The sequence below is a fragment of the Humulus lupulus genome, chromosome 4, assembly GCF_963169125.1.
Source record: "Humulus lupulus chromosome 4, drHumLupu1.1, whole genome shotgun sequence".
NCBI classification, from domain to species: domain Eukaryota; kingdom Viridiplantae; phylum Streptophyta; class Magnoliopsida; order Rosales; family Cannabaceae; genus Humulus; species Humulus lupulus.
Window position 1 is genome coordinate 96,486,678 of NC_084796.1, and position 25,208 is coordinate 96,511,885.

At 32.3% G+C, this 25,208-nt stretch overlaps 1 protein-coding gene and 1 long non-coding RNA gene across 3 annotated transcripts; both read right to left on the minus strand.

The window, feature by feature from the left end:
• Positions 1-7,024: 7,024 nt before the first annotated feature.
• Positions 7,025-9,968, minus strand: LOC133829084 (uncharacterized). Of its 2 annotated transcripts, none has more exons than XR_009891515.1 (4): positions 8,880-9,968; positions 7,990-8,050; positions 7,402-7,470; positions 7,025-7,238 (listed from the first exon to the last, which is right to left on the minus strand). It is a non-coding gene; the product is annotated as an uncharacterized LOC133829084 (long non-coding RNA). The 2 variants fall into 2 exon arrangements; XR_009891514.1 differs by having other exon boundaries at positions 9,232-9,963.
• Positions 9,969-20,572: 10,604 nt separating this feature from the next.
• LOC133830654 (protein NEN1-like) lies at positions 20,573-24,520 on the minus strand. The gene is made up of 6 exons (XM_062260673.1): positions 24,074-24,520; positions 23,576-23,733; positions 23,108-23,154; positions 22,955-23,018; positions 21,183-21,937; positions 20,573-21,086 (listed from the first exon to the last, which is right to left on the minus strand). Exons 1-6 carry the CDS (start codon positions 24,351-24,353, stop codon positions 20,849-20,851), a joined length of 1,542 nt encoding a protein of 513 aa, XP_062116657.1. The 5' UTR covers positions 24,354-24,520; the 3' UTR covers positions 20,573-20,848.
• Positions 24,521-25,208: the final 688 nt, after the last annotated feature.

Genomic DNA, 25,208 nt, shown 5'->3' on the forward strand with positions numbered 1-25,208 from the left:
GCCCGCCCTCCTTCCTCAGCATGCAACAGCCTCGAAGGGCCGCGGCTCACCAAGAACCATGCCGCGGCCTGACCCTTCGAACCCAGAAAAAACAACCATTTTCAATCTCTAAACCTCACCTTAAGCCATCCCAAAGCCCCCAACTCAATACCAATTAATAATAACAACATTAGAATGATTTAAACAACACAACTCCACCAAAAATCCAGCCTAACACCCACCAAAATCCCAATTCCAATTTTTGAGATTTCCAACCCACAGAACTCAAAACCAGCCATGAAAACTCTCAAATTCAACCATCAAACTTTAAATTAAACCTTACCTCAGCTGTAGAATCGTTTCTCCAAGAGTCCCCTGACCTAGCTTCAAAGTTTCAAGCCTCAATTTCCACCTTAAATGCCAAAACCACAGATATTTAAAACTCAGCCATTTCTCTAAATTCCTAACCTCATAAACGAAAATTCAAAGCCTACCTTGGCTTTATCTCAGACCTTAATCAGTTCCTGAGCTAATCCTCTAGATTATTCCCTTCAATTCTCAAAGACACAGCTTAATTCCAGCAGTTCCCTCTCAAGTTTCAGTAGTTTTTCTTCCTTAAGAGAGAGAAGAGAGCAAAGCTGAGAATAAGTCGGTTCTAACTTTGTGTCTAATTTTTTCTAAAATCCTCCCAAGTCTATCCTTAAGTTATTAGACTAATCCCAAAGCTTGGGGTGCCGGGAACGTCCCCGAGGCCAAAACGGTAAAATCCCCCAATATTCCCGCCTAGACATCCTAACCTCAAATATATCTCCAATTATTTATTTCCACCACCCGATAGTCTAAATCACTACTCGATACCAAAAATACTCCTTGACTTATCCAAAGTCAATTATAATGCCCCGTTGTGACTTTTCCCGCTATCTAGCCCTAGGATCGCCTCGAGTCGCCGGCTGCAGAATTATCCACATAATAATGTGGTTCTCGCATATATCTCATACATATATATCACATCATCATATAATATCATCAATTCTCATAAGCACACTATTAATCATATAATTACACATTTAAATCAATAACATTCATTCTAATCTCAATTATGCCCTCCCGGCACACTAATTAAGGCCCTTAAGCCTTATTAGCAAATTTGGGTCGTTACATATGTCGTCAACCCAACCGGCCACATACTATAAGAAAGACTCATATTACCAAATGGATTGAATCCATCTGTAGCCAATCCAAAGCGCACATTCCTGGGTTCCATTGCAAACATTGGATTATTTCAGTCAAAGTCCTTCCAAGCTTTCCCATCAGCAGGATGACGCAATACACCATCTTGTTTTATACGTTGCTCATGATGCCATCTCATATGTTGAGCAATGTGCCTCGATGCATATTTTCGCATTAACCTAGGGATTAAAGGAAAATAACACATCACTTTATGAGGCACTTTCTTGCCCTTGGTGTTCTTGTCCACCCACCAATCCTCCCCACAAATAGGATATTTTCTTTTTCCAGCATGTTCTTTCCAAAATAGTGCGCAATCATGCTTGTAGACATGGATTGACTCGTAGCCCAATCCAAGTTTACGCAACAACCTTTTCGCTGCATAATGCGATTTTGAAAGCTTATTTGGGGCTAGAATTGCATCATGTAACAACTCCAGCATTCCATCAAATATTTTGTTGGGAATTTTGCCCAACACTTTGAAATGCATCAACTTCACTAGGAAATTCAATGATGTGTAATTTTGACACCCAGGGAATAATGGAGCCTCAATCTCAGTAAACAAATCGTTATAATGTTTCCCACCCCTGTAGTCTACTGTAGGTATCTCTTGATCACGCTCATTCTCTTCATATTCATCATTGTCATTTTGCATAACATCATTGAGAACATCCATCATTTCATCTTCGACATTTTGATCTATCACTTTCCTCATTGGTATTATTTCATCCTCTCCATGCCAATGCCAACTGCTATATTTCCGTAGAAAACCATTTACAAAGAGATGATTTTCTAATACATCAATCGTCTGAAATTCAACGTTGACACACCTCCTACACAGACATTTCACCAATCCCCTTGAGTCAATGCACTGCCTAGCTCTTTGAAGAAGATCCATCACACCAGCTTCATACTCATCAGATAATCAATCTATCAAATTAATCCAGCTCTTGTTGATTGACATTGTATGAGTATAGCACTGCATGGAACACTTATCATCAAACATACAATCAATTTGTGTGTCTTCAATGACTCATCCTCTCTGAATGGGTCTAAGGCTTCTTGTGATGAACACTAATAAAATAAAAAATTATCACTAGGTGATAATAACACACTATCATATCTTTGGTAATAATTTCTTATTACTAAAGAAAAACAAACTTTATTAAATATTGTTTTTATAATGTATTATGCTCTTTGAAGTTAATTATGTTGTTTTATGTTATTTAACTATAATATTTTTTAGTGTAAATATTATTAAAATTATTTAAATTTGATTTTTTTCTAACTTCAAATATTATTTTAATTTTAATTACAATTAATGATTAATCTTTTACAATTAAATTAATTTTAATAATTATTAAGATTATGTTTAAAATTAGTTTTCTAATAATATATTTGTTAATTTTATTTAATAAGAACTAACAAATATTATTATTTTACATATTAATTCACTATTTATTAAATTACATATTTTACGCATGCTTTATAGAATAGTTTTATTAATTTACATAAAATTTCTAAGATTATGTTAAAAATTATTTAATTAATTTATGATTTATTACTTAAATTATTTAATTAATATTCAAAATTAATGTTTATTTTCATTAAAATTTGGTTGCATAATGTTATTGTTAATTTTATTTAATCATAATTAAAAAATATATTATTTTACTTATCAATTCACTATTTATTAAATTAAAAATTTTATTGAGTACTTCTACTGATATTCACAATATCTCTAAATTTTACAATTCTATAAAATAAAAATTCGGCTGCATAATGACTATATTTTCATCTATCCCAAAATTTAAAATCCTGCAAATATCACATAAAAAATATCCAGACTCAGAACATACACAGAACAGTACACATACAACTATTATTCTTAATTTTATTAATTATGCAAAATATCGTAATTTCACTAAAAAACAACAACACCAAAAACAAAACAAAAAAGTATCAATATTCATCAACACTAAGATTAAAAAAAATTAACAACAACTAATATCAATTTTAACAAAATAAAAAAAAATCAATCTAATAATATAACTTTATCAACTCAATCTATTAATCTAACTTTATTAACCCAATCTCTATAATAATGTAACACTCAAATTAATTATCCCAAACTAAAAACTTAACACTCAAATATTATATTTTCATTTATAATTATACAACACATTTTCATACCTATCAATTAAACTCAAATCTGATTTTAATTTAATTATTTAAATAATAAATATATTTATAAATATACCTATAACACAATAACAAAAATGGTGAAAAAAACCAAAAAAAAAAAATCGAAATCTTACCAATAAGAGCCAGGTCAATCCAACCAAAAATACTACAAAAAAAATACACATAAATATTGGATTCAAAAAAACACAATAACAAAAAAAAAAATTCAAAGAAAAACACAAACATACCTTCAAATTTTGGAATGAAATTCAAAATCTAACCATGAGAGAGCTGAAATTTGGGATAAATGGGTTTTATAGTGAAAGAGTGAGGGTTTTTTGAGAGAGAAGTTGGAGGAATGGGTTTTGGGGTTTTTTGTTTCAGAGGAAATGACCTCTGTTCGGGGAAGAAGAAGCATATAAACGACTTCTACCGAGAACAAATGTTCTCGGTATATCAAGTAAAATGAAAAATACTGCGTAACCTTGGCGCGATTTCGAAATGTTTCTACCGAGAGCATGTTCTCGGTACAGGATTCTCGTTAAAAACAATATTTTTTGTAGTGAAAATAATGTCCTTATAAATAAAAATTAGTTTTAAACAAAATAAATTTAAATATATAACTTAAACTAACAATTTACAACTTAGTATATGTATGTGTCAATATTCAATGAGAAGGCTATGCCATAGTTGTATAATTTCTTTCTTCTTTTGAATCTATCATGGTATCACTATCACAATGCATATTCGTCGACAAACCTTTATTATTCCTCTTCTACCAACATTTTTTTTTCTTTTCCTTTTTTTTAATTATTTAGTTATGGCACTAAAAACAATAAACTTATTAAATCTCTAAGTTTCCTCTTTCTTATTCTTGAACAAGTCTTGTTCCTGTATCTTCCAAAAGGATTTTTTTTCTTTTTTCCAAAGAGATGTTTCCTAGATCCAAGAGAGTGTACTTGGGTTAATTTCCATAAACCTACAAAACTTCTCATGATGATCACCATTCATAATTCTATCAACCTCACACCCATATATTATTTGTCATGAAAACTTCAACTAGAAGTAATGCTATTGATGTTCTAACCTTGCCCCCTACAACCTTTTCTACCAATAATAAAACCAAACCTAATTCTAAATACTATACAAGGTTTTGTCAAGACAAACTACCTTTTGGTGCTCTTGTTGATACTGCTACAAGAAAAAACTTTTACGATAACTCTTAAAAAGTGTTATTAAATTAAATTATTATAACACTCTAGCAAGTGTTAAGTCTGCCCATGTTATTAAAAGTCTCACTATTTGATTACATTTTTTACATGTTATTAAATAGACTTTTATAACGTTGTTTTGGTGTTATATTATAAATAGTAACATTATCTAAATGTCATGATTCTTTATGCTAAATATGTTTTTCTATTTAATTACATTTTCAAAATGTAATCTGATGGACCCAAAACGGGTATGTTTAAATATTTATACTCACAAGCGCACGAATCGTATTTATAGAATAGTTTTCGTGTAAGCACGAGGTCGAACCCAAAGGAGTTGTCTAAAATCAAAAAGAAAACTATTTTAAATCAAAAGTAATAAATTCTAACCTAGTTCCAAAGATTGATGAGTTTTAATATTATGAACATAAAATAAAAGATTGAAAAATAAATCTATTTAAGAGAATGAAAATAAACCAATAATGATTTGACAATAAGTGTTAAAAGAAAAGATTATTAAGATACTAGAATCCACAAAATGTAAGTTTAATAATATTTATTAGTATATTGATTCCCAAGTTTTAGTGATAGTTAAAATAATTTAAACTATCATTTTCCAAAAAGATGTATAATTTTAAACACAAATTTCTTATAAAAAGATAGGATTTTTCTTCACTTTTCAAAATTATAATTTCAAAGTATTTAGTATAAATCAATCTAATGAAATAACAAATAAATCAATGAACATTATTTATAAGGCAAAACATAATATTTTTGTTCTAAGCATGGATGTGTACAATTTAATGACACATCTTACACAAAGAATATTATGTTTATGCACTAATGAAGAACAAAGTGTAAATATGTTCTAACAATCTAAAATACAAGATATTTAAGATGAAAGAAATATATGTAGAAGAAAAATCCATAAACTTTGTTGTATTACAAGGGAAATCAACATACAACATAAATATTACCTAGTTACAAGTTGCTTCATCATGATCTTAATAATCTTATGAAAAATATTAGAAGCACATAACTAGAGTAGAAATTACAAAATAAAAGACATACATACTTGCAAAATGCCCTTGAAAAACCCAAATGGAAGAGAGAATGGTAGAGAGAAAATGAGAGAAAAAGATGGTAACCAAAACATTAAGCACCCCAAAAATGGTCTTCAAAACCCTTATTTATAGCCAAAATGAGATTATTAAAATAATCAATTTAAATTAAGTAAATTGATTAAATTAATAATAATATGGTAAATAGGGGTAAATTATAGGAGTGATGATGATTTTGGAGTAAAAAGTGTGTAGAAAAAATGGGTAAAAGGGTGGCATTTTTGTCATAGGGGACAAAATGCAATTTTATGGGCTCAAGAGGTGCTGTACGGCAGGGAAGTTGGAGGTTGCTGGGGACAGATGGCTGGGAACCGTGGGCCTGGCGTTTGGGCTTTTGGAGGCAGGCCGTGGGCTTGGACTGCTGAAAAATGGCAGCTGGGAGCAGCTAGGCGGGCCGGGCCTGGTTGGGCTGCTGAAGGAGGAAGGCCCACGTTGGGCTTGCTGGCCCAAACTGAATTGAAGGCTCGGCTGGGCTGAGATGCTGGCACGTTGGAGCATCTCCTTGGCTGGGAGAGGGACAGCTGGCGTGAAGGGCACCCACGGCTGAGAAGATGATACTGAAAGAAGCTTGAACGAATTGATTGAAGAGGAAGGATGAAGAGGCTGGCTGGAGGGACACGGGCCAGGGGGCAGCGGACTGGGCCTGGGCCATGGCTGCTTGGGCTGAGCCATTTTCTTTGCTTTCTTTTTAAAAATGCCACTTCTATCATTGATTTCCTTTAAACAAAAAAAATGCAAATTAATTTCTATAAAATAGTATAAATTAACTTCAAATAAATATTTTCAACATACAAATACATCTCATTAATTTAAAGAAAATATTAATTTAAACTTAATTTGTTTTGACACTTAAGTTGAATAAATATGCATTTATTTTTACCACTAAACACACAATAATAATTCCAATAATTAAATTACAACATATTATAATAAAATATCTATAAAAACATATAAAAATCTAGAAAACTACAGTAAGACTAATAAATAAAAAATTACATAAAAACTTAATAAGTTAATTAAAAACTCAAGAACTAAGCAACAATTAGCATATAAATATGGTAAAATAACTCTATTTTGTAGAGTTATCATAATCTTATAGTTTTGAATTACATTTTTAAAATGTAATCTTATTGTTTTTAATTACATTGTTAAAATATAATCTTAATGTTTTTAATTACATTATTCTTATCATTGTTATTTTGTAATAATAACTCTTTGTTGATGTTATTTTTTGTGTTTATCATAACACTTTTAAAGTGAAATTATCAAATTTTACAAGGCCTATTATTTGTCCTCATAATGTAATTAGAATCTGATAATGTTTAATGTATTTTCTTGTATTAACCAAAATATCGAATACATGTGTCCCGACTAAAAAAATGTACAAAATACCATAATAAAAGTAGCCATAATATAATGTACAACAAGTCTAATAAAAAACAAATTGTAACATTTGTCCTGTGCTTTCTCTTTATTAATTGCAAGCATCCAAATCTTGTGTTGTTATCTTCATCACCTAGATAAGAGGAAACAAATGCAATAACTTTCTTTAGTTAGTTTGACCTGTTACAGAACTTAATCACTCTAAATTAAGCTAAATTTGGCTAGTAAAATGCTTGAAGTCTTCCTGAAGAACAATAAGCTTTATACATAAATACACAAAACCACAACATACTCACACTTTTTCTGTTAGAGTGTTATCTCCTTCCCTTTCATATGCATCAAATCAAAAGCAACTGATCACAGTTCTGTGTATGAATATAAAGAAAATTAACATTACTACATCCAATTTAAAAAGCCAATAAAATTCAATAGAAGTACAATAGTAGTAATAAACAATTCTAAAGAGAGAAATGGTGGGTATTTATTTTAGTACTTTTGTGAACCAATACTAATGCTAAAATGATATTAAATAGAATATTTTGACTCAATCTTTATTTACAATCCTTATTAATAAAGAAAAGAAAAAAAATAAACTATATCATCATTGTCCATTTGTTCTATATAATATAGTATGAGTGGGTTTAAATATGTAACATTGGTTCTATTAATTATAAAAACTATTACTAAATCGAGCTGAATTAGTAGAACAGTAAAATTATGGGAGTGGGAATTATATGGATAAAATACTGAAAGACATTAATTAATATTTTTTTACTTTAAAACAGAGTAAGCTCTGTTCAGCCCATATACATATCATGACCCCACAAAAGCATACAAGTTTAGGATAAAATAAAGAGTGATAAAAGAAAGAGATATATATCCACCGTGAGCAAGGGAATTCCAAATGTTGGGTGTTTTACCATCATTATTTGTTCTTCCTTCCACCTTCATAGACACAACATTCCCATCACTACTGTTCTCCCACAAGCATACATACATAAAATAATTGTTTTTTAATTGAGAATAAAAAGAGTAGTGACCTGGTCTACGGAGGTGCTGAACAAAAAAATTTAAAGGAAAATCATTCATGCTATATTCAGTACTTTTGCAAATACCTGCAATTGCTATAATACTTTATACACATATATGGTGTAAATTAATATTCAACATTTGGTAGCATTGATAGATACAGAGAAAGAGGCTTAATAGTTAATTCTGGAGTCAAGAAACTCTCTCCAAAATTATTAGCTATAAAATTATATGTACTATTTTGTTCAACTACATTCATCCCTTGTGGCCAAACCATGTAAATAAATTATATATATTTATACAAAAAGTTATACACATGCGGGTTTAGAGATAGAAAGGGAATGCAAGGCAATGCCAAGCCCCAAAACCAAAATGCGGTTTGGCCTGAACCTGATCAAACTTATATTTCTATGATCAACAAATAATTTTAAAAGGATAGAGAAAATATGAACACATATACAAACTAATGTATAACTTCCAAACATCTAATTAGTATTATACTCGGGGCTTACCAAGATTCAAATATGTCATTAGAGTAAAAATAACACTGTATGAGATAACTGAGGAATTATGTCAAATAGTTTATGGGCACACAAGTTCTGTCCACCTTCCAAACTATATAAGCACACTTTATCATAACATTATGAAACATATTTTTACTACTCCAACTACAAATGAGAGTGATACATATATAAGAGAGCATCGTAAGAAAAATGAAATGAAAACAGGGGATCTCAATTCTCACCTCAAGACTCTAAATGATGAAGACTTTGCTAATTCTTTAATTTCTTCTAATATACTATAAAGTGTCAAGTCCATGCACTATAATTTGGGTTGTATATTGCACATTCCAAGCATCAAAGGTTTGATAAGATGCTAACTAAATCTGAACATATATACAGAGAAACTCTAGATCACTATTATCATGATTGCAATGTTAAAATTAGCTAAGAGAAAATGATCATGAATCAATCAATTAGGGATGAAAAAAGAAAAGATAAATTAAAGGCAAGAAAATATATACCTAGAGTGAGGATTTGGTTTAAACTTGGAGAAAGAGATAGGTGAAACAGATTTGAAGTTGGGAAAGTACTTACCCATGCCGATGAGAGCTTTAGATCAAGAGTGGTCATGAGAAATGAATAGCTGACCAGAGAAATGAAGCGGAGCCAACCAGAGAAATGGAAGAGAGACGAAGATGGGGAGAAATAGGAGACAGGTGAAATGAAAGAGGTAAATATATTTTCTCAAAACTTAACAGATTTATTCATGTGTTAATATAAGTTGGTAATACTTTTTCAAACATGTAATTAAATTGTAAGGTTCTTCTATTATACTTTCTATTGTTTCTCACATCTCTCAAGTTGCATGGATGATTTTGGACAATTAATACATATGCGCAACCATCTCGTGGTCATATCAAGTATACCAAGGATCAACTAAGAGAAACCACAAAAGATTACAAGACAATTTCAGAATATATGTAGACTATTAAAACTTGAACTGATGAACTTGCTGCTCTTGGTAAGCCTATTGACCATGAAGATCTCATTTAAAAATTTCTAGATGGTCTTGATAATTATTATTGATCCATAATTGATGCTTTAATGACCGCGATACTCAATTCTCCTTTGATGAACTACACAAAAATTAATCAACAAGGAGCTTTCTGTATGACAAAATATGAATTCCTCACATCTCCAAGCCTCTACCAATCCAACCCTTACCAGATCTATTCTAGGTAACGATAATAATTGTTTATTATATTCTCTTTCTCGTCATCTCCTTAAGAGCTTGCTGTGGGTTTTTATATTACCAATCAAAATGGATGGCTTCCTCCTAGACCATTCCTCAACCATTGTCAATAATGTAATGTTAAGGGGTATGTTCTCACTAAATGTACTCTTTTTTTCAACAACAACCACATATGCTACAATCTCATCATCCTCGTGCTCATTGGCAACTCTGTCTTTCAACTCATTGGCAACTTCCTCATCATGGTACTTCTTGGCAACCTCATGTACATGTTGCCATTGCTGACCTTTCTACTTCTAATAGTTCTTGACAATGGAGCATCTCATTATGTCATTGCTAATTTAAGCAATCTTTCTATTCACACGTATGTCTTACGATGGGACCAAATTGGAGAGAAAATCAAAATTAAATTTGACGCTATCAAAATAAATTGGGATGTAACGACCCAAAATTGTTAATAGGGCCTAGGGCCTTAATTAGTGTGTCTGGATAGCATAATTGGTTTATATGTATGTTTAATTGGTTAAATACATGATTATATGGCATGCATGATTAATATGATTATATGAGTATGTGATATGCATGTTTATGAGTATTAGATATGCATGTGAGTCTTTTATAGTTAAAAGGGCATATTTGTAATTTTGGCCCGTTAAGGGTCAAAATGTGATTATATGTGATAAATTATTGAGACCACATTATTATGTTGATATATTTGCAGTATATGGCTCGAGACAGTCCTAGTGAGCGGATTAGCGAAATAGTCACAGCAGGATTTAATACCTTGCTCGGAGGGAACTTAGGGTAGTTTTGGGAATTTAGAGAATATTTTGGGGACTTATAGATATCGAATAAGTATTTGGTAATTAATTGGACATGACGGGGTTAATTGATTAATACTAGGATCACTTGAGGAATTAGCGGGGACTGAGGAGAAAGGACCATTTTACCCTTAGAATAATAAATGGTTAAGTAAATTCAAGGGGCCATTTTGGTCATTGTGTTTGTTGAGGATGTATTCAGCTAAGGGCCTAAGATACTCATAATCCACTACACACCTTAGAAAGACCCCAAATTCACTCTCTCTCTCTCTCTCTCTCTCTCTTCTCTTACACGATTACTCCCTCACTCTCTCGTGATGAAAGTTTGAGTAGCTGAAAGAATTGAAGGGGAAAGGCTTAGGCTAAGCTGGGGAAAAGCTGAATTTGAAGCTTAAGAATTAGGAACTGAGGCTGGTAGAAGCAGGGAGCTTGTAAGGATTCAACAGCAATTGAGGTAAGGTTTTGTTTTTGCTATGTTAGGGAGATTCTGGTTGTTATGGTAGAACAAAGTTGGATGTTGAGTGGTGAATGTCTACTGAATTGGGATAATGATTTTAGTATAATTGTTAAGGTTTTGGTGTGTAAAATATGTGGTTAAAAGTCCTTAATTCGTAACTAAGCTTGGTTTTATTTGGAAGAATTGTTAAGTCTGGAGTTCTGGAATTTGGTAGGGAAAAGTGTAGAGGAAACCCAGAAATTATGGGTGCAAGGGGGCGCGCCGCGACCTAGCTCAAGGGCACTATGGCCTGCGTGTCTAGAATGCTCTGGGTGGGCTCTCTAACTTGAAGGCACACCACAGCCCTAGGAGCAAGTCGCAGCCCGCCTCCCCTTGAGGCTTGGAGGTTTAGCCTCTGACTCGGGGGCACGCCGCAACCCTTAGGGCCAGGTCGCGGCCCGTAAAGGGATTTCGCCCTAGATTGGTTTCTAGAATTGGTAAGGCTCGGAGGGTTCGAACATAAGTGCTCGGGATGATTTCTACTACCCGGTTTAGTAAAAATTGAGGTCCCATAGGCTAGTTTTTGTCTCCTAAGTATTTATTTGGATTAGAAATTGATTATTACCCATTAGCCACTGTGACTAGGTTTATTGCCAAGGCTCAGGATTAAGGATCGTTCTCGGGACCGTTCTGCATCTCTCGCTCAGGATTCAAGGTAAGAAAACTTCACCCTTGTGTGGTTGTGAATGGGATTGAGATTCCCAATTATTGATTGCTTGTACTATGTGCTTGTAAAATTGATATGATATATAAGAATGACCGACCTAAGGGAGTCGGGGTTAACGATAAACGTACTGAGCGCAGCCCGACCTAAGCGAGCTGGGGCCAGCTAGATTAGCAGGGGCTCAGCCTAAGTGTGCCAACCCTGATTATTTGAGAATTTGGGATTATGTTCTTATCATTGATTAATTGAATATTCGTACCCTGTTTTATGTTTAAATGATATAAGCATGATTGAATATTCTTATTGCTATATGTGTTTGTTGTTCTTGGTTTTCTTGCTGGGCCTTGGCTCACGGGTTCTACGTGGTGCAAGTAAAGGCAAGGGGAAACTGGATCAACCATGAGTTGGAGAGCTCTGGGGGCGGAGTGTACATAGTCAGCCACTCGACCGCCACGACCAAGGAGAAGTACAGGGATAGTAGCCAGAAACTTGTATTTTTCCATTAGAGTGGCCACTGGTTGTATATTACTTTTGAAAATTATAAATTTGTCTTTTAAACCCTGTTTTTGGGATTCCATGTACCAAACATCTATTTTAATGAAAATTAACCATTTACGATCAAAATCTTTAAACCCTAACCTGAATATTGACTTTAGGATCACATTTTTACTCAAATGACTTGATTAGCAAGTCCTTCACTATTTCAAATACACAGTGTAATAGTCTTGGTTATCCAAGGCGTTACATGGGATATTTGCGGCGAAAATACCTAAATTATTGTGTTTGTAGCACTTAAGTACCTAAGTTATTTTTTTGGCGGCGAAAGTACCTTCGGTCTATGTTTTGGTGCAGTTTAGTGCTTCTGTTTGTTTCATCGTTAAGTATGTCACAATGGCGTGAAATTTACTTATAACTTTGGTACTTTTGCCGCAAATATCTCTTAAATTAGGTACTTTCGTTACAAATATCTCTTAAATTTGGTACTTTTGCCGCAAATATCCATTTAATTAGACACTTTCGCCTACATGTCACAATTGAACTTAATGGTGAGAATTGACGGCTATACTAAACCGCACCAAAACATGGACGGAAGATACTTTTGCCGCTAAAAAATAACTTGGATACTTAAGTATTACAAGCATAATAAATTGGGTACTTTGACCCCAAATATCCCAAATAAATTTATTTATTTGCCTTCATTTTAAAACAAAATTATGTATACAAAAATTTAAAGTATTATTTTCTGTCCTTTGTGTTGGCAATAAACATAAACATACATTTTTCATTATATCACCCCTTTTCTCTTATTTTTATTTTATCTTTGGTCCATGATTTAGTTGAGTTTGCATGATTTAACTTGAGTTTTCCTTAGATTAAACAAGCTTTTTAAATGAAAACGGTAACAACCCTCAAAACATACAAGACCAAAACATGCGGAAATCTAAACTTTTACTTTAAATCATTGTACCAAAGATCCATATAAAAAAAACTTTTAAAAAAGGTCATGTGCGCAAACTTTTAGTTTAGCAAACAGAAATACAACTTCTCTTCCACAGAGTTATAATAGAACAATTATCCCAAAAGAAATAACAAATTTCTAACTTTTTCTTTTCAAAATGGTGATCCATCAAAATCCTCCCCAAGTCAGGCCACATGTACATATCCACAAGCAGACTCCAGCACTCATTATTCCACTTTTCTTTTGCACTTACCTACAACATGAAACAACTAGGTAAGCGAAAACGCTTAGTAAGAATAGCCTTGCACACAAATATACTAAACCCAGTAACGGGTTGACCTAAGGAAGATATCACTACTGATCCCTAGGGTATTGGATAAATTTCAACCCTATCATACAATTATTAATAATAGCCATACAGAAAATCAAGCACATTGGTTGCGCCCAACAACCCATTTTCATACATATCATATCAACCTGCATTCAGAAAAATCTCCAGAACATACAATATGGATAACCATATTCGAACAATAACTTTAGTTGTTTCTAACAATCAAGTTCACACATAATAACCTACACTCAAAAAATTCTTAGAACATACAATATGGATAACCATATCCGAACAATAACTTTGGTTGTTTCTAACAACCAAGTTCACACATAGCACGATAACCTGCACTCAGAATATTCCTAGAACATACAATATGGATAACCATATCTGAACAATAACTTTGGTTGTTTCTAACAACCAAGTTCACACATAGCACGATAACCTGCACTCAGAAAATTCCCAGGACATACAATATATGGATAACCATATCCGAACAATAACTTTGGTTGTTTCTAGCAACCAAGTTCACACATAGCACGATAACCTACACTCAGAAAATTCCCAGAACATACAATATGGATAATCATATCTGAACAATAACTTTGGCTATTTCTAGCAACCAAGTTCACACATAGCACGATAACTTGCACTCATAAAATTCCTAGAACATACAATATATCACTCGTATCGTAATATCCTGCACTCAGAAGATTCTCATAATATTCAAATATATTTAACACACATCATGACTAAGAAATTAAATCATCAACAAAGGGTACGGACCTCACACTACAACAAAATAGGCATTTAATGGCTATATAGGGGAGATGTTGTTGAATGAGCCATCATAAGTGGTCCTACGATGACTCCCATGGGGAGACTTTGTAGACATTCAATGTCTCTCCCTGAGACTCATCATAGGGTGTATGTTTTACACCCTACGATGACTCCCAAGGGGAGACGTTGAATGTATACAAAGTCTCACAATGGGAGACGTTGTAGGTTCCCTATGATGACTTCCAGGGGAGACGTTGAATGTCTACAAAGTCTCCCCCTAGAAGTCATCATAGAGTTTTGTATATATTTTTTTTTAAATAATTAAATAATTAATTTCAGTATATTAATTAATAGAATTCAATATATTAATTTTTTTTGAAATAGAATTAAATATATTAATTAAAAATGTAAATTATATGCAAATTTAAATTTTGAATTTTCATTAATAAAATTGAAATGTGTATATAATATGTTTTTGCTAGCTAAATATACAAAAATATAATATTTGTTGTTAAACATACAAAATTAACAAATATTACACTAGCTAGCTAGAGAAAAAGTAAACAAAAACAAAAACCAAATATGTGGGACGATGAATTTGAATTATCAGTAGCATATGGATCACCCAGTGTTGTCGCGTTTCATTAATCTGTGCTGATGTATATGGCGCAGTGTTTAGCTACAAAAAATACAAAGTAAAATATATTAGTTAATTATTATTATTTAATTATATATACTTTAATAATAAATAAATTGTTAACTTTGTATAAATTTATGTACATACCTCTTTCTTCAAGTAACGTTCAGGTTGTGAATGTTCAATGTAATCTTTCAACATCCTCATCACATAATATCCACATGTCACATGGTTGGTGTGGACACTAATATTTAAATAAAATGTCAAGCAATTAATATAAAGAATATTAGTAAAATATAAGTATAGATTTTCGAAATAATTAAAGTCGTCGTTACTTACTTTCGATTGCACAATTTTTATATTATTTGGAATTTTGGGAGGTTTTGGTAGGCTGGTCAGAAAAAGGTTGAAAGCATTGACTATTTATACTATAGCCTCTTATACACCTTATGTTGTATAAGGTTGGATTCCATTTCAGTCTTTACAGTAACATGAGAAAATCGGCCTCACCACAACACGCTCTCTGTGTCGTTCATCTTAATATTCTTTAACTAAAAAACTCTCTTATTGGATAACTCGTATTTTGGTTTTAGGGAAAGGAGTTTTACTCAACTCCTATCTTTAGAAAAATACCAATTTGTCGTCATCTTATGAAATTTTACTGTTTTCTATCATTTACCAACACCGCTTTTTGACCCTTTACAAATAATATATGACAATGTTATCCCATTCTTTTAAAGATTCTACAAAACCCAACTCCCTATTCTTACCATTTTTACCCATAACCTAGGATCTCTTTTTACGTTATTTTTTAAAAGAAGGGCAATTGTACCCTCAACTTTAAAATGGTAAAAATCAACTTTTAAATTAACTCAAGATGATTTGGGGTTGGTTAAGTCTCCAAATATTTAGTTATCTTAGCAAGGAACTATTTCTTTTCATTTCCAAGACTTTACTTCCACTATTTAACTTAAGGTGGTAAAGTCTCATTTTTAAACTTTTGCCCTAAGTTGAGTTTTGGGCAAAAACCCTTAAACTATCGTTCGTGTATTCTATGTCATAAGGACGGGAACTAGGAGAAATTCTCACATCAAAAACTTGTTTTAGGTTAAGAGAACTAACCTCCCAAAAATTATTTTTTGTTAAGGTTCGAAATTACTACTTTTCAGATTTTAGGGAAAAATTAGAAAAAAAAATTCTCTTAAACCGTGATACATTTTTCTCTAAACTTTTACTGGAGTCCTTATAAAAATCTTAACTAATTCCTCTCAAAATTTCATAATTTTTTGGAAGGAAAAACCCATTCAAATTTTTAAAGCAATCTAGGCAGTGCCTGCTGCCCAGAAGTTTTTCCTAGATTTTAAGGTAACTTTGAAAATTTACTTCTCTTACACCCTAGCCCGCTCTTTCTAAAATTTTACAGTGATCTTCAAACATCTCTAAATCAGCTTCCTTCAAAATTTCATAATTTTTGTAATAATAAAATTCATCAAATTGTTTAAAGAAATCTGAGCAATGCTTGCTGCCCAGAAGTTTTGTTTCCAGATTCTAGGGCAAACTTTAAAAAATCATATCTCTTTTACCTTAACACATTTTCCTTTAAACTTTTACAGTAACCCTTATACATGTTTAAAATAACACCCTACCAAATTTCATACCTTTTTTATTAGTAAAACGTGTTAAAAATTTAAAACAATCTGGGCAGTGCATGCTGCCCATAAATTTTCCAGATTTACATCAAAATGCCAAAATGTTGATAACTTGGGTTTAAAAATACATTTTTACGATTTTCCAAAGCCATTCATAAATTACTCACAAAGAAATATGCAACTACACAAATATTTTTCACAGACAGAGGTAGTAGAGTGTGATCTAACCCGTTGAAAGTCAGACCACGAAATTTTGGCAGTATGCATTTTTTTTACACAACCTAACATCAATAAGCATTTCTAGCATAACCCTAACCACACGCATGCATGAAAATCAGCATACCACACAGAAATCTCAACCTTAAGCATAAAATAAGCTCAAAAACTATTGAAACACCCTATACAACCAGATCTACAAGAATCACCACAAAACGTAAAGAACTCAACCATAGATTCTACCTTTCGAAGCCCTAGCTTGGAGATGTGTTCCTTAGCTCTTCAACACCTTCCCTTAGTGCTCTAAACTCTCAAAACTGAGCCCCAAGCTCCACATGCATATTTTTAAGAAAAGGATTAGGGTAGAAAACTTAGATGAGGAAGAAAATATGCAAACTACCAAGATTTCTTACCTTGCTTCCACTAGATCACCAAAGTGCTAACTCTTGGGGTTTTATGCCCTAATTAAAACCATATTTCTTTGTAATCTCATTTTATTATCAATAAAATAATAGAAATCGTTTTTTGACTTGGTCAATCACTTTGCTCACATGTTTTATTTTCATGATTATTTATTTAATATAAACTTCTATTAAATCCCGAGCATATAGCTAATCTTATTTATAGTGATGTAATCACAGTGGAATATAAATATGATTATATGTTCAAAATAAGTTAGTCATAAGATTAGTCAGTGCACATGATTTACACTGACTTGCCAATCTACGATATGATCTACTTACGCATTACAGTGTTATGTTCTTTCCAGAACATTAGCAAAGTAGATAAGATCGGATGTATTTGTTACATCGGACTAGATCGATATTGACAATTGATAAGATAAGTAAACATACTGTTATTATCTATTCTAGTCATATCATATAGTTGACCATAGGTCAATTCAATCTCAATTCTGAGTGGTTAGTATTCTAACTGATTGTATTATTTGAGTTCTTTGACTTGTTCGTTACCAGCTTACCCTACGGACTAGCCCATACTTGCATCTTTGGAACTCGGTAGTATAATTGAGTGGGAGTGCTAATCATAGATATGAACATCTATAGAATCTGATGAAGAAGTGAAACAATGGTTTCCTTTTAGTTTGGTTCAAGGTGTTAAATGATAGAGATCTCATTTCAGTAATTAAATTAGTTTACTGAAATATCATTTACAAGGAACTAAGTGTTTTAAGGATAAAATACAATGAGGGGTAAAACGGTATTTTAGTCCTATCTCATTGTAAACCATCTATAGAGGATTGAGTGACAATTATGGTTGTAACAATGGATAATTAATGGCGTATCTATATTTGTTATAGAGTGTTCTATGAATTCAAGAGTGCAATTCTGAGTCTATAGTGGAGTCACGGGGAATTAATAAGTTAGTAAATTGATTTGTTAGATTTATGATAACTTATTGGAGCTTGATTTCATAGGCCCATGGTCCCCATTGTACCTTGGATAAAATCATCTAGATAGTCTCAATTAATTAATTTAATTATCAATTAGAATTATCAAAGTTGATCATGTCAACTTTGGATCGTTTCACAGAGTTATGTAATTTTGAGAAGAAAAGAAAAATTATGGAAGATTTATTAATTAAGATAAATTGGTATCTAAATTAATAAATAAATTTAAACTAAGGTTCAAATTATAAATAATTAATTTGATAAATGATTTAAATAATTATTTAATTAATTAAATCAATAGAAAATAATACAGACATTGACTTTAAGTCCAATGAGCTTATAATCAAATGAGAAATTTCACGGGCCTAAAACCCGTGATAATTTCGACCTAGGGCTATTAATTAGCTATTATTTTATTTATTTTTTAATTAAATTAAATTACCTAAGTGAGTCTATAAAATGAGTGCTAAGAGAGAAGACGACAGAAAAGTTTAATCACTGGTTTTCTGATAGTTTTAGATTCTCTCTAAACACAAGTCATTTTCTAAGCCTCTTATTATTATTTTCTCTTATTCTCTCTGTATCTATCTCATGTGTTGAGAATTGCCCACACTAGTCTATGTGATTACAAGGATACATTGGAAGGCTGTGAAGAAATTAGAAGAACGGTTTAGTTTCTTGATAATACTCTGCGACAAAAATGATACAAGAGTTAGAGAAACTGAAGGAAGGACTCTTTCATTCCGCTGTGTATATTGTAAGTATTCTTATATTTGTTTCTCTTTGAATTCAATTTTAAAAACATGTTCTAGGTTATTTCATATTAATTTTTTTAATATTAGATCTGCATGAAAATAAATAAAGATCATGTATAAGTTTTTTCCTAACACTAACTCCTTGAGGTACTACCCGTACAAGCCTCTCTTGAACCCTAGAACACAAGATAACATCCATGCGTGGCTATTAGATCACATGCATGCAACATAAACCCTTAGGGTTTCGGGTTTGAAGAGGAAAAGAGGAGAAAAAATAGAGTAGGATTCGAAACTTACTCTTCCCTAGTGTGCTCTTGCGCTTCTCCCTCCTTCAATGGGGGAATGACTGTTCTTGGCTCTTGGAGAGAAAAAAAATTGGAACAATGGAGAGTAGAGAGAAACTAGGTTTCAGTTTTGGGGAGAGAGAATGGAAGAGGTTGTTTTTGTTTTCTTGAGGGAAAATGAAATTTTTAAAAATGATTAGATATGAAGAGGGAAATGATTGGGGTTTAGCCAATGAGGGGGGTAAGGCTTACTCTTCCTAGGGTAGATGTCCTAGGCTCTTGAGAGCCCTAGGCATAGCCTTGCTACCCACCCCTCTCTCTCTCCTCCCTTGGAAAAGATCTTTATGCCCTTGCTCATTTTTACATCTCTCCTTAGACACTCAAGAACCCTTTGGTAATTTTACTTATCTAAAATTCCTTAAATTTTACCCTATAATTTTTAAATATCTCCAAACTTAATTAATTAAATTAAATTAAATGTGACCCAAAAATAAGATTTGTATCATTTCACATAATTTTGGTAATTTTATCAAATTGACCAAAATGTTAATAGAGGCCAGAGCAAGAATTTCTCATTCTTAAGCCCAATAGATTGGAATTCAAACGTCAATCAATTTTTCTTATACTTATTGGCTCGACTATAAAGTCCTAGTTGCCAGACAAAAATTAATATTTTTATGTCATAGTATTTTCTATTTTATTTAACCGAGATTTTTCTTCCATTATATTTTATTTCTTGATCCAAGACCAATCTTTCTTTGCATAAAGCTAGATCATTTACCAGATCATTATAGCGGCAATAAAATTCACTAATCATTGCAAATTCATAATATGTTTTATCAAAATAATATTTCACATAATTCTTCACCAGCTACTAACGAGTGTTCAAAATACAGGATGTTACAAAAACTTTCTACCATTATTGTATCATTTTTTTCAATTATTATGTGAATAAATCACTTTTCACGAAAAAAAAAAAAACAATTCAGCATATAAAAATGTTCTAGACTTTTACATTTTAAAATTTGTTTGAAATTTAATTTTTACCAAAATTTTTTTTTTTAAAAAAAAAGTACCAAAAAGAAATTGTTAGAGGAAAGAATAAACAATATAGAAAGGAAAAAAATGAAAAAATATTTTGAAACTTATTTTTTAAGTTCCAAACAAATGTCAAACATCAAGGAAAAGAAAATAATTGAATGATTTATTATATAAAACTGAGGAAAAAGATCAATTATCAACATGAATATACATTAAATCCCAAATTACATCTTTCAACCACCAGTACCCTTTTTCCATCCCTACGTAATTAGCATGAACAAAATAAATAAATATATATATATAAAAAGAAAATAAAAAAATAAAAAAAGACAACCCTTGCATTGCATCAGTCCACGTGATGTAAGTTTTGCACAATCATTAATCCTGCTAAATAAATATCACAGATTTTGTTCACGTCTCTTTAATCAATCGAATGGATGATCAATTTCTTGGCCACCAAGCGAATGCCTGCATTCTGCTGATAGTCATATGGATCTAAGGAGAAAAATGCATCGACGAAGGTTCCAGGAGGGAGCAAGGAATTGAGCTCTGCAGCATCAAATTTACTAAATACCAGCCTGTGAACAGACCCACTACTTTCCTTTTGATAGATCTCTGTGGCATATATGGCAATCTCTCCGCATACTGCGGTTGGTATGCTGCCGTATAGTATAGGTTAGTTGAGTCAGGTAAGCCTTCCAAAAAAACTGTTAGAGAAAAAGCAAAATTGAAAGAAAAATAATAAAATAACTTACTGCAATCTGACTGTTGGGTAGTTGTAGAAGCCCATTTTTCGAGTCACAACAGGTCTCCATTCGGAGCTGCTCTCAGATTCCACAGTCATCTTTTGGACAATGTCATTGCACGAATCAAGAACCCTCCACAAACTTGGTGATGCGTCAACAACAAAATTCAATCTAGGCCGTCCAGCATGATCAACAAACTTTGCACTTATTCCAAAACGCACTTTCAGACGAGGACATCGAAGCTGCAAAGTGTTATCTCTGTGCAGCAACTTGATCTTCTTACTCCCGCGAAACAATGGAACAAAGCATGCACTGATAAAAGGGATAGAAACTGCATCAGGCTCAATAAATTCCCCACAGGTGTTGTTACAGTGATTTACAGCAGCAATTGATGACAAATCAGAAGAGACCGAAATGGATCTCTCGTCCACGTTAATGTCTGTCTGGTGGGAGTGGGACTCTATCATAATTCCACTTGTAAGTTGAGCCATATTAAAAGGATCTGGTTGAGGTGGATTAGATTCAACCATATTATAGACCTCTCTGTTAGGAGCCACAAAAGATGATATTGGGTGATTCTCAATCATTATTTGATTTGTAGAAGATAATGTTGACCTATTTCCATTATTTAAACTTGCTGAGGGTACATTGTCGTTTAAGCTTGTCCCCTCAGGAGACGATTTTCCATTACTGGTACGACTTCTTGTTATAGCATTTGGAGAAATCCAACTATTTGTGGTAAATATATCTGGTAGGCTTGACTCCTGTAATCATGTGACCACTAAAATTAATTTTCATATAAATAATAACCAACTTATTTAAAACTTGTCCATCTATATTAACCACTGACACTTAAAATTCTTGTCTGTGGTAATTAGGGATGGAGAAAATTCTAGTCAAATAATTGAAGGTTGTCGGTCAGCGAATAATAGCAATATAATAAACTCACGTAACAGTTAAGTGCAGAATAAAGATTGATGAACAGAAATACTGGTGGCAACATACTGAATTCAAATCAGTTGTTATTGTTCCTATAAAATCGATCTTGGTGGAATAGAACCAAGCATCATTGCACTAGAAATTCCATCAAATTAACATACACAATTCTCTGGGATAGAGCAGTTGACAGGAACAAATGCTCAAGAAGTAAGCAGCAAGCTTCTCAAAATTCCTAACCAACTTCCTCATGCATGCATGCACACACATATAAACATCAGTCCCAGAACTGAAGCAAAATATAAGCACTTTCAACATAAATATATAAAGGAACACGAGGAAGCTTAAGTGATGAAGTGTTAGAATCAGATGTAACTACGTATCACAATCAATGCAGTGACCAGGATGGGTCAAGCATGTGCACTTCGCACCTCCTCAACTGAAATGAAACTCATATGGACATTTGGAAAAAATCAATTCAGATTCTCATAAACATCAAATCCTATCAATCACGTGTGATGACAAAAAAAGATTTATCCAGTTAAGAACAGAGGTTGAAAGAAAACAGAAATGAAATTACATTTACATTTACATTTACATGTTCCACTTATCAGATGGATAATTTCACCGGTTTAGAAATTAGTAAGAAGAGAAGAAGTCCTTCAAGAACATATACTCTTCAAGTAAATTAGAACAATCCAAGAGAAGAAGTTCAGTAGTTAAGTATTGACAAAATGCGGCATCACCAAAAATTGAGGTAAATTAGATAAAAGTACAAAATGAATAATAATTATGAGAAATGTGAAGACAGTCATGATAAGATGTGCGAGGATAGGAAGTTATACCAGGAACAAAACTGTTGCACAGTATTTTAGAACTTCAAGATTCATCCGAACATCATCCAAACTCCTAGAAAATCATCACAGAAAAGATTAGCCCAATAATCCCAACCAAGAAAACACCGCAAAAGATACCGCGACATATGTTTAGAAAATTACCTATGTGTCTGCTGCCCAAGCCCAAAATATGTTGCAAGGGTGGCCATCTACAGTGATTAATGCGGATGTATCAATCATTAAAAAAACCAATAAACACTCACAAAATACCAAACTATTGTTCTACTTCACAACCCATCCAAATCCATCAATCATGTCTAACACCGTTGTCCTCTATAAGTAAAATTCATTACAAGAAAACGAAAATGAAAAGGAAGTTGAAAATTTTATGGTTAAAATAAAAAACCTTCAACTCAATTCACTTCCTTTTTCCTACTAAAAAAAGAACCTCCACAAAAGAAGCTATAATACTTCACAAGTTTTCTAAATTTTGCAAATGTTATTTGGTCCTGGAGATCGGTTTAAAAGAAAGTTTCAAGTTTATTTGCAACTTGTGTAATTATCAACCATCATAAGGATATAAACCACTTCACACAACTCTTATATAAATATATATTATAAGCATGTTACCTTCATGTCACCAGCTCTCCGTCCAAACTTTTGAGTCAACAAAGCCAATGAATCAATTGTACCCTTAGGCTCTGGTGCTGGTCTACCAATTTCGGCGTATGCCTCCCGAATCCGAGGACAATCAAATCTCAGTATATTGTGTCCTGCCCATATCCGTCCTATACACAATCCAACCCAGAAGAAAAAAGAACAGAATAAGAATCCAAGTCAACGGCCTAAAGTTCAAGCCTAAGAAAAGTTAAAAATGAGATTTTTTGTCACTCACACACACACACACATATCTATATATAGAGAGAGAGAGAGTGAAAGAAAAATATATATATATATATAATCCTATTTCAGCATCTTCGAAGCTCGAATTAAAAAAAATACCCTTTTTAGAGAAAATAATAAATGATAATTAAAAAGAAAAACGAACAATACACAGAGCTCAAGAGAAAACGAATATTTTAGATTTTTTATTAAAAACAAAGAACAGCAGGGGAAGAGAAAACCAACCATGGAGAATGTCGTAGACCCTATCAGCAATGTCACTGAAAGTTGGGGCGGCGACGACGGCGTCACGGGTAATGCCGTTGCAGCGTACGGACAAGGAGGAAATGAGGGAAAGGTCGGAAGGTCGGACCAGAGTGGAGTAATTCTCCAGCTCCTCCAGCCTCCTAGGGCAAACCAGTATAGACCCAAATTCCAAAATGGCGAAGCCCACGCCGGGTCGGGTCGGAACAGTCGTTTCCACGTCGAAAAATGCAATCTCATACCGATCTTCGCTCGAACCCATTTTCAAGTATATACCGTATAATATATATAGAATCACAGAGAGAGGATTTGAGGAGAGATTCTCACAGAGATTGAAGCTTACTAGTAGAAGAGGAAGAAGACGACGACGACATAGAAAAAAACGCGCCAAGTAGGTGTATATATATTAAACGACAAAGCGTTTAGGTGGATTGCTTACTCGCCAAGATCTAAGGTTTTGGGACGTTAAATTGGTCAAGCCCCATTTAAAAAGCTAAAACTAAAAGGAGCATGGCGCAAAATGTAATTAGTGAAAGTAGATAAATGTTTATGCTTTTAATTTTATAGTAAAATAGTCTAATTATCTTTTCAATATTATGTATTATCAAATATATCTTTTAATAAATTATTATTTTATTTTAAATATTTTAATACTATGGTATATGTATATTAGTTTTGTTTAATTAGTTTTTATTTTAAAGTTATTTTGATTTTTTTTATTTTTTAAAGATTGTTGAATGATATACCATACCACAAAATATATATACTAAGTTGAAAAATAATATAATATCAAAACTTACAAAATTATTACTAAAAAATGTATATACTATGCTAATAAAATTATATACTACCATTAAAATGTACATATCATGATACAAAGTTATATACTATCACTATGTATAATAAAATAGAAACTAAATATCGCAAAAAAAATTATATATCATACCACAAAAAATATATATACTAACGGGAAAATAATATACTGACCACTTATAAAAAACTTAAAAAATCAATATAACTTTAAAATAAAAAATTAATTAAACAAAACTAATATACATATATCACTACATTAAAATCATACAGTCCTAAATAAATAAATAAATTATAAAAAAAGTAA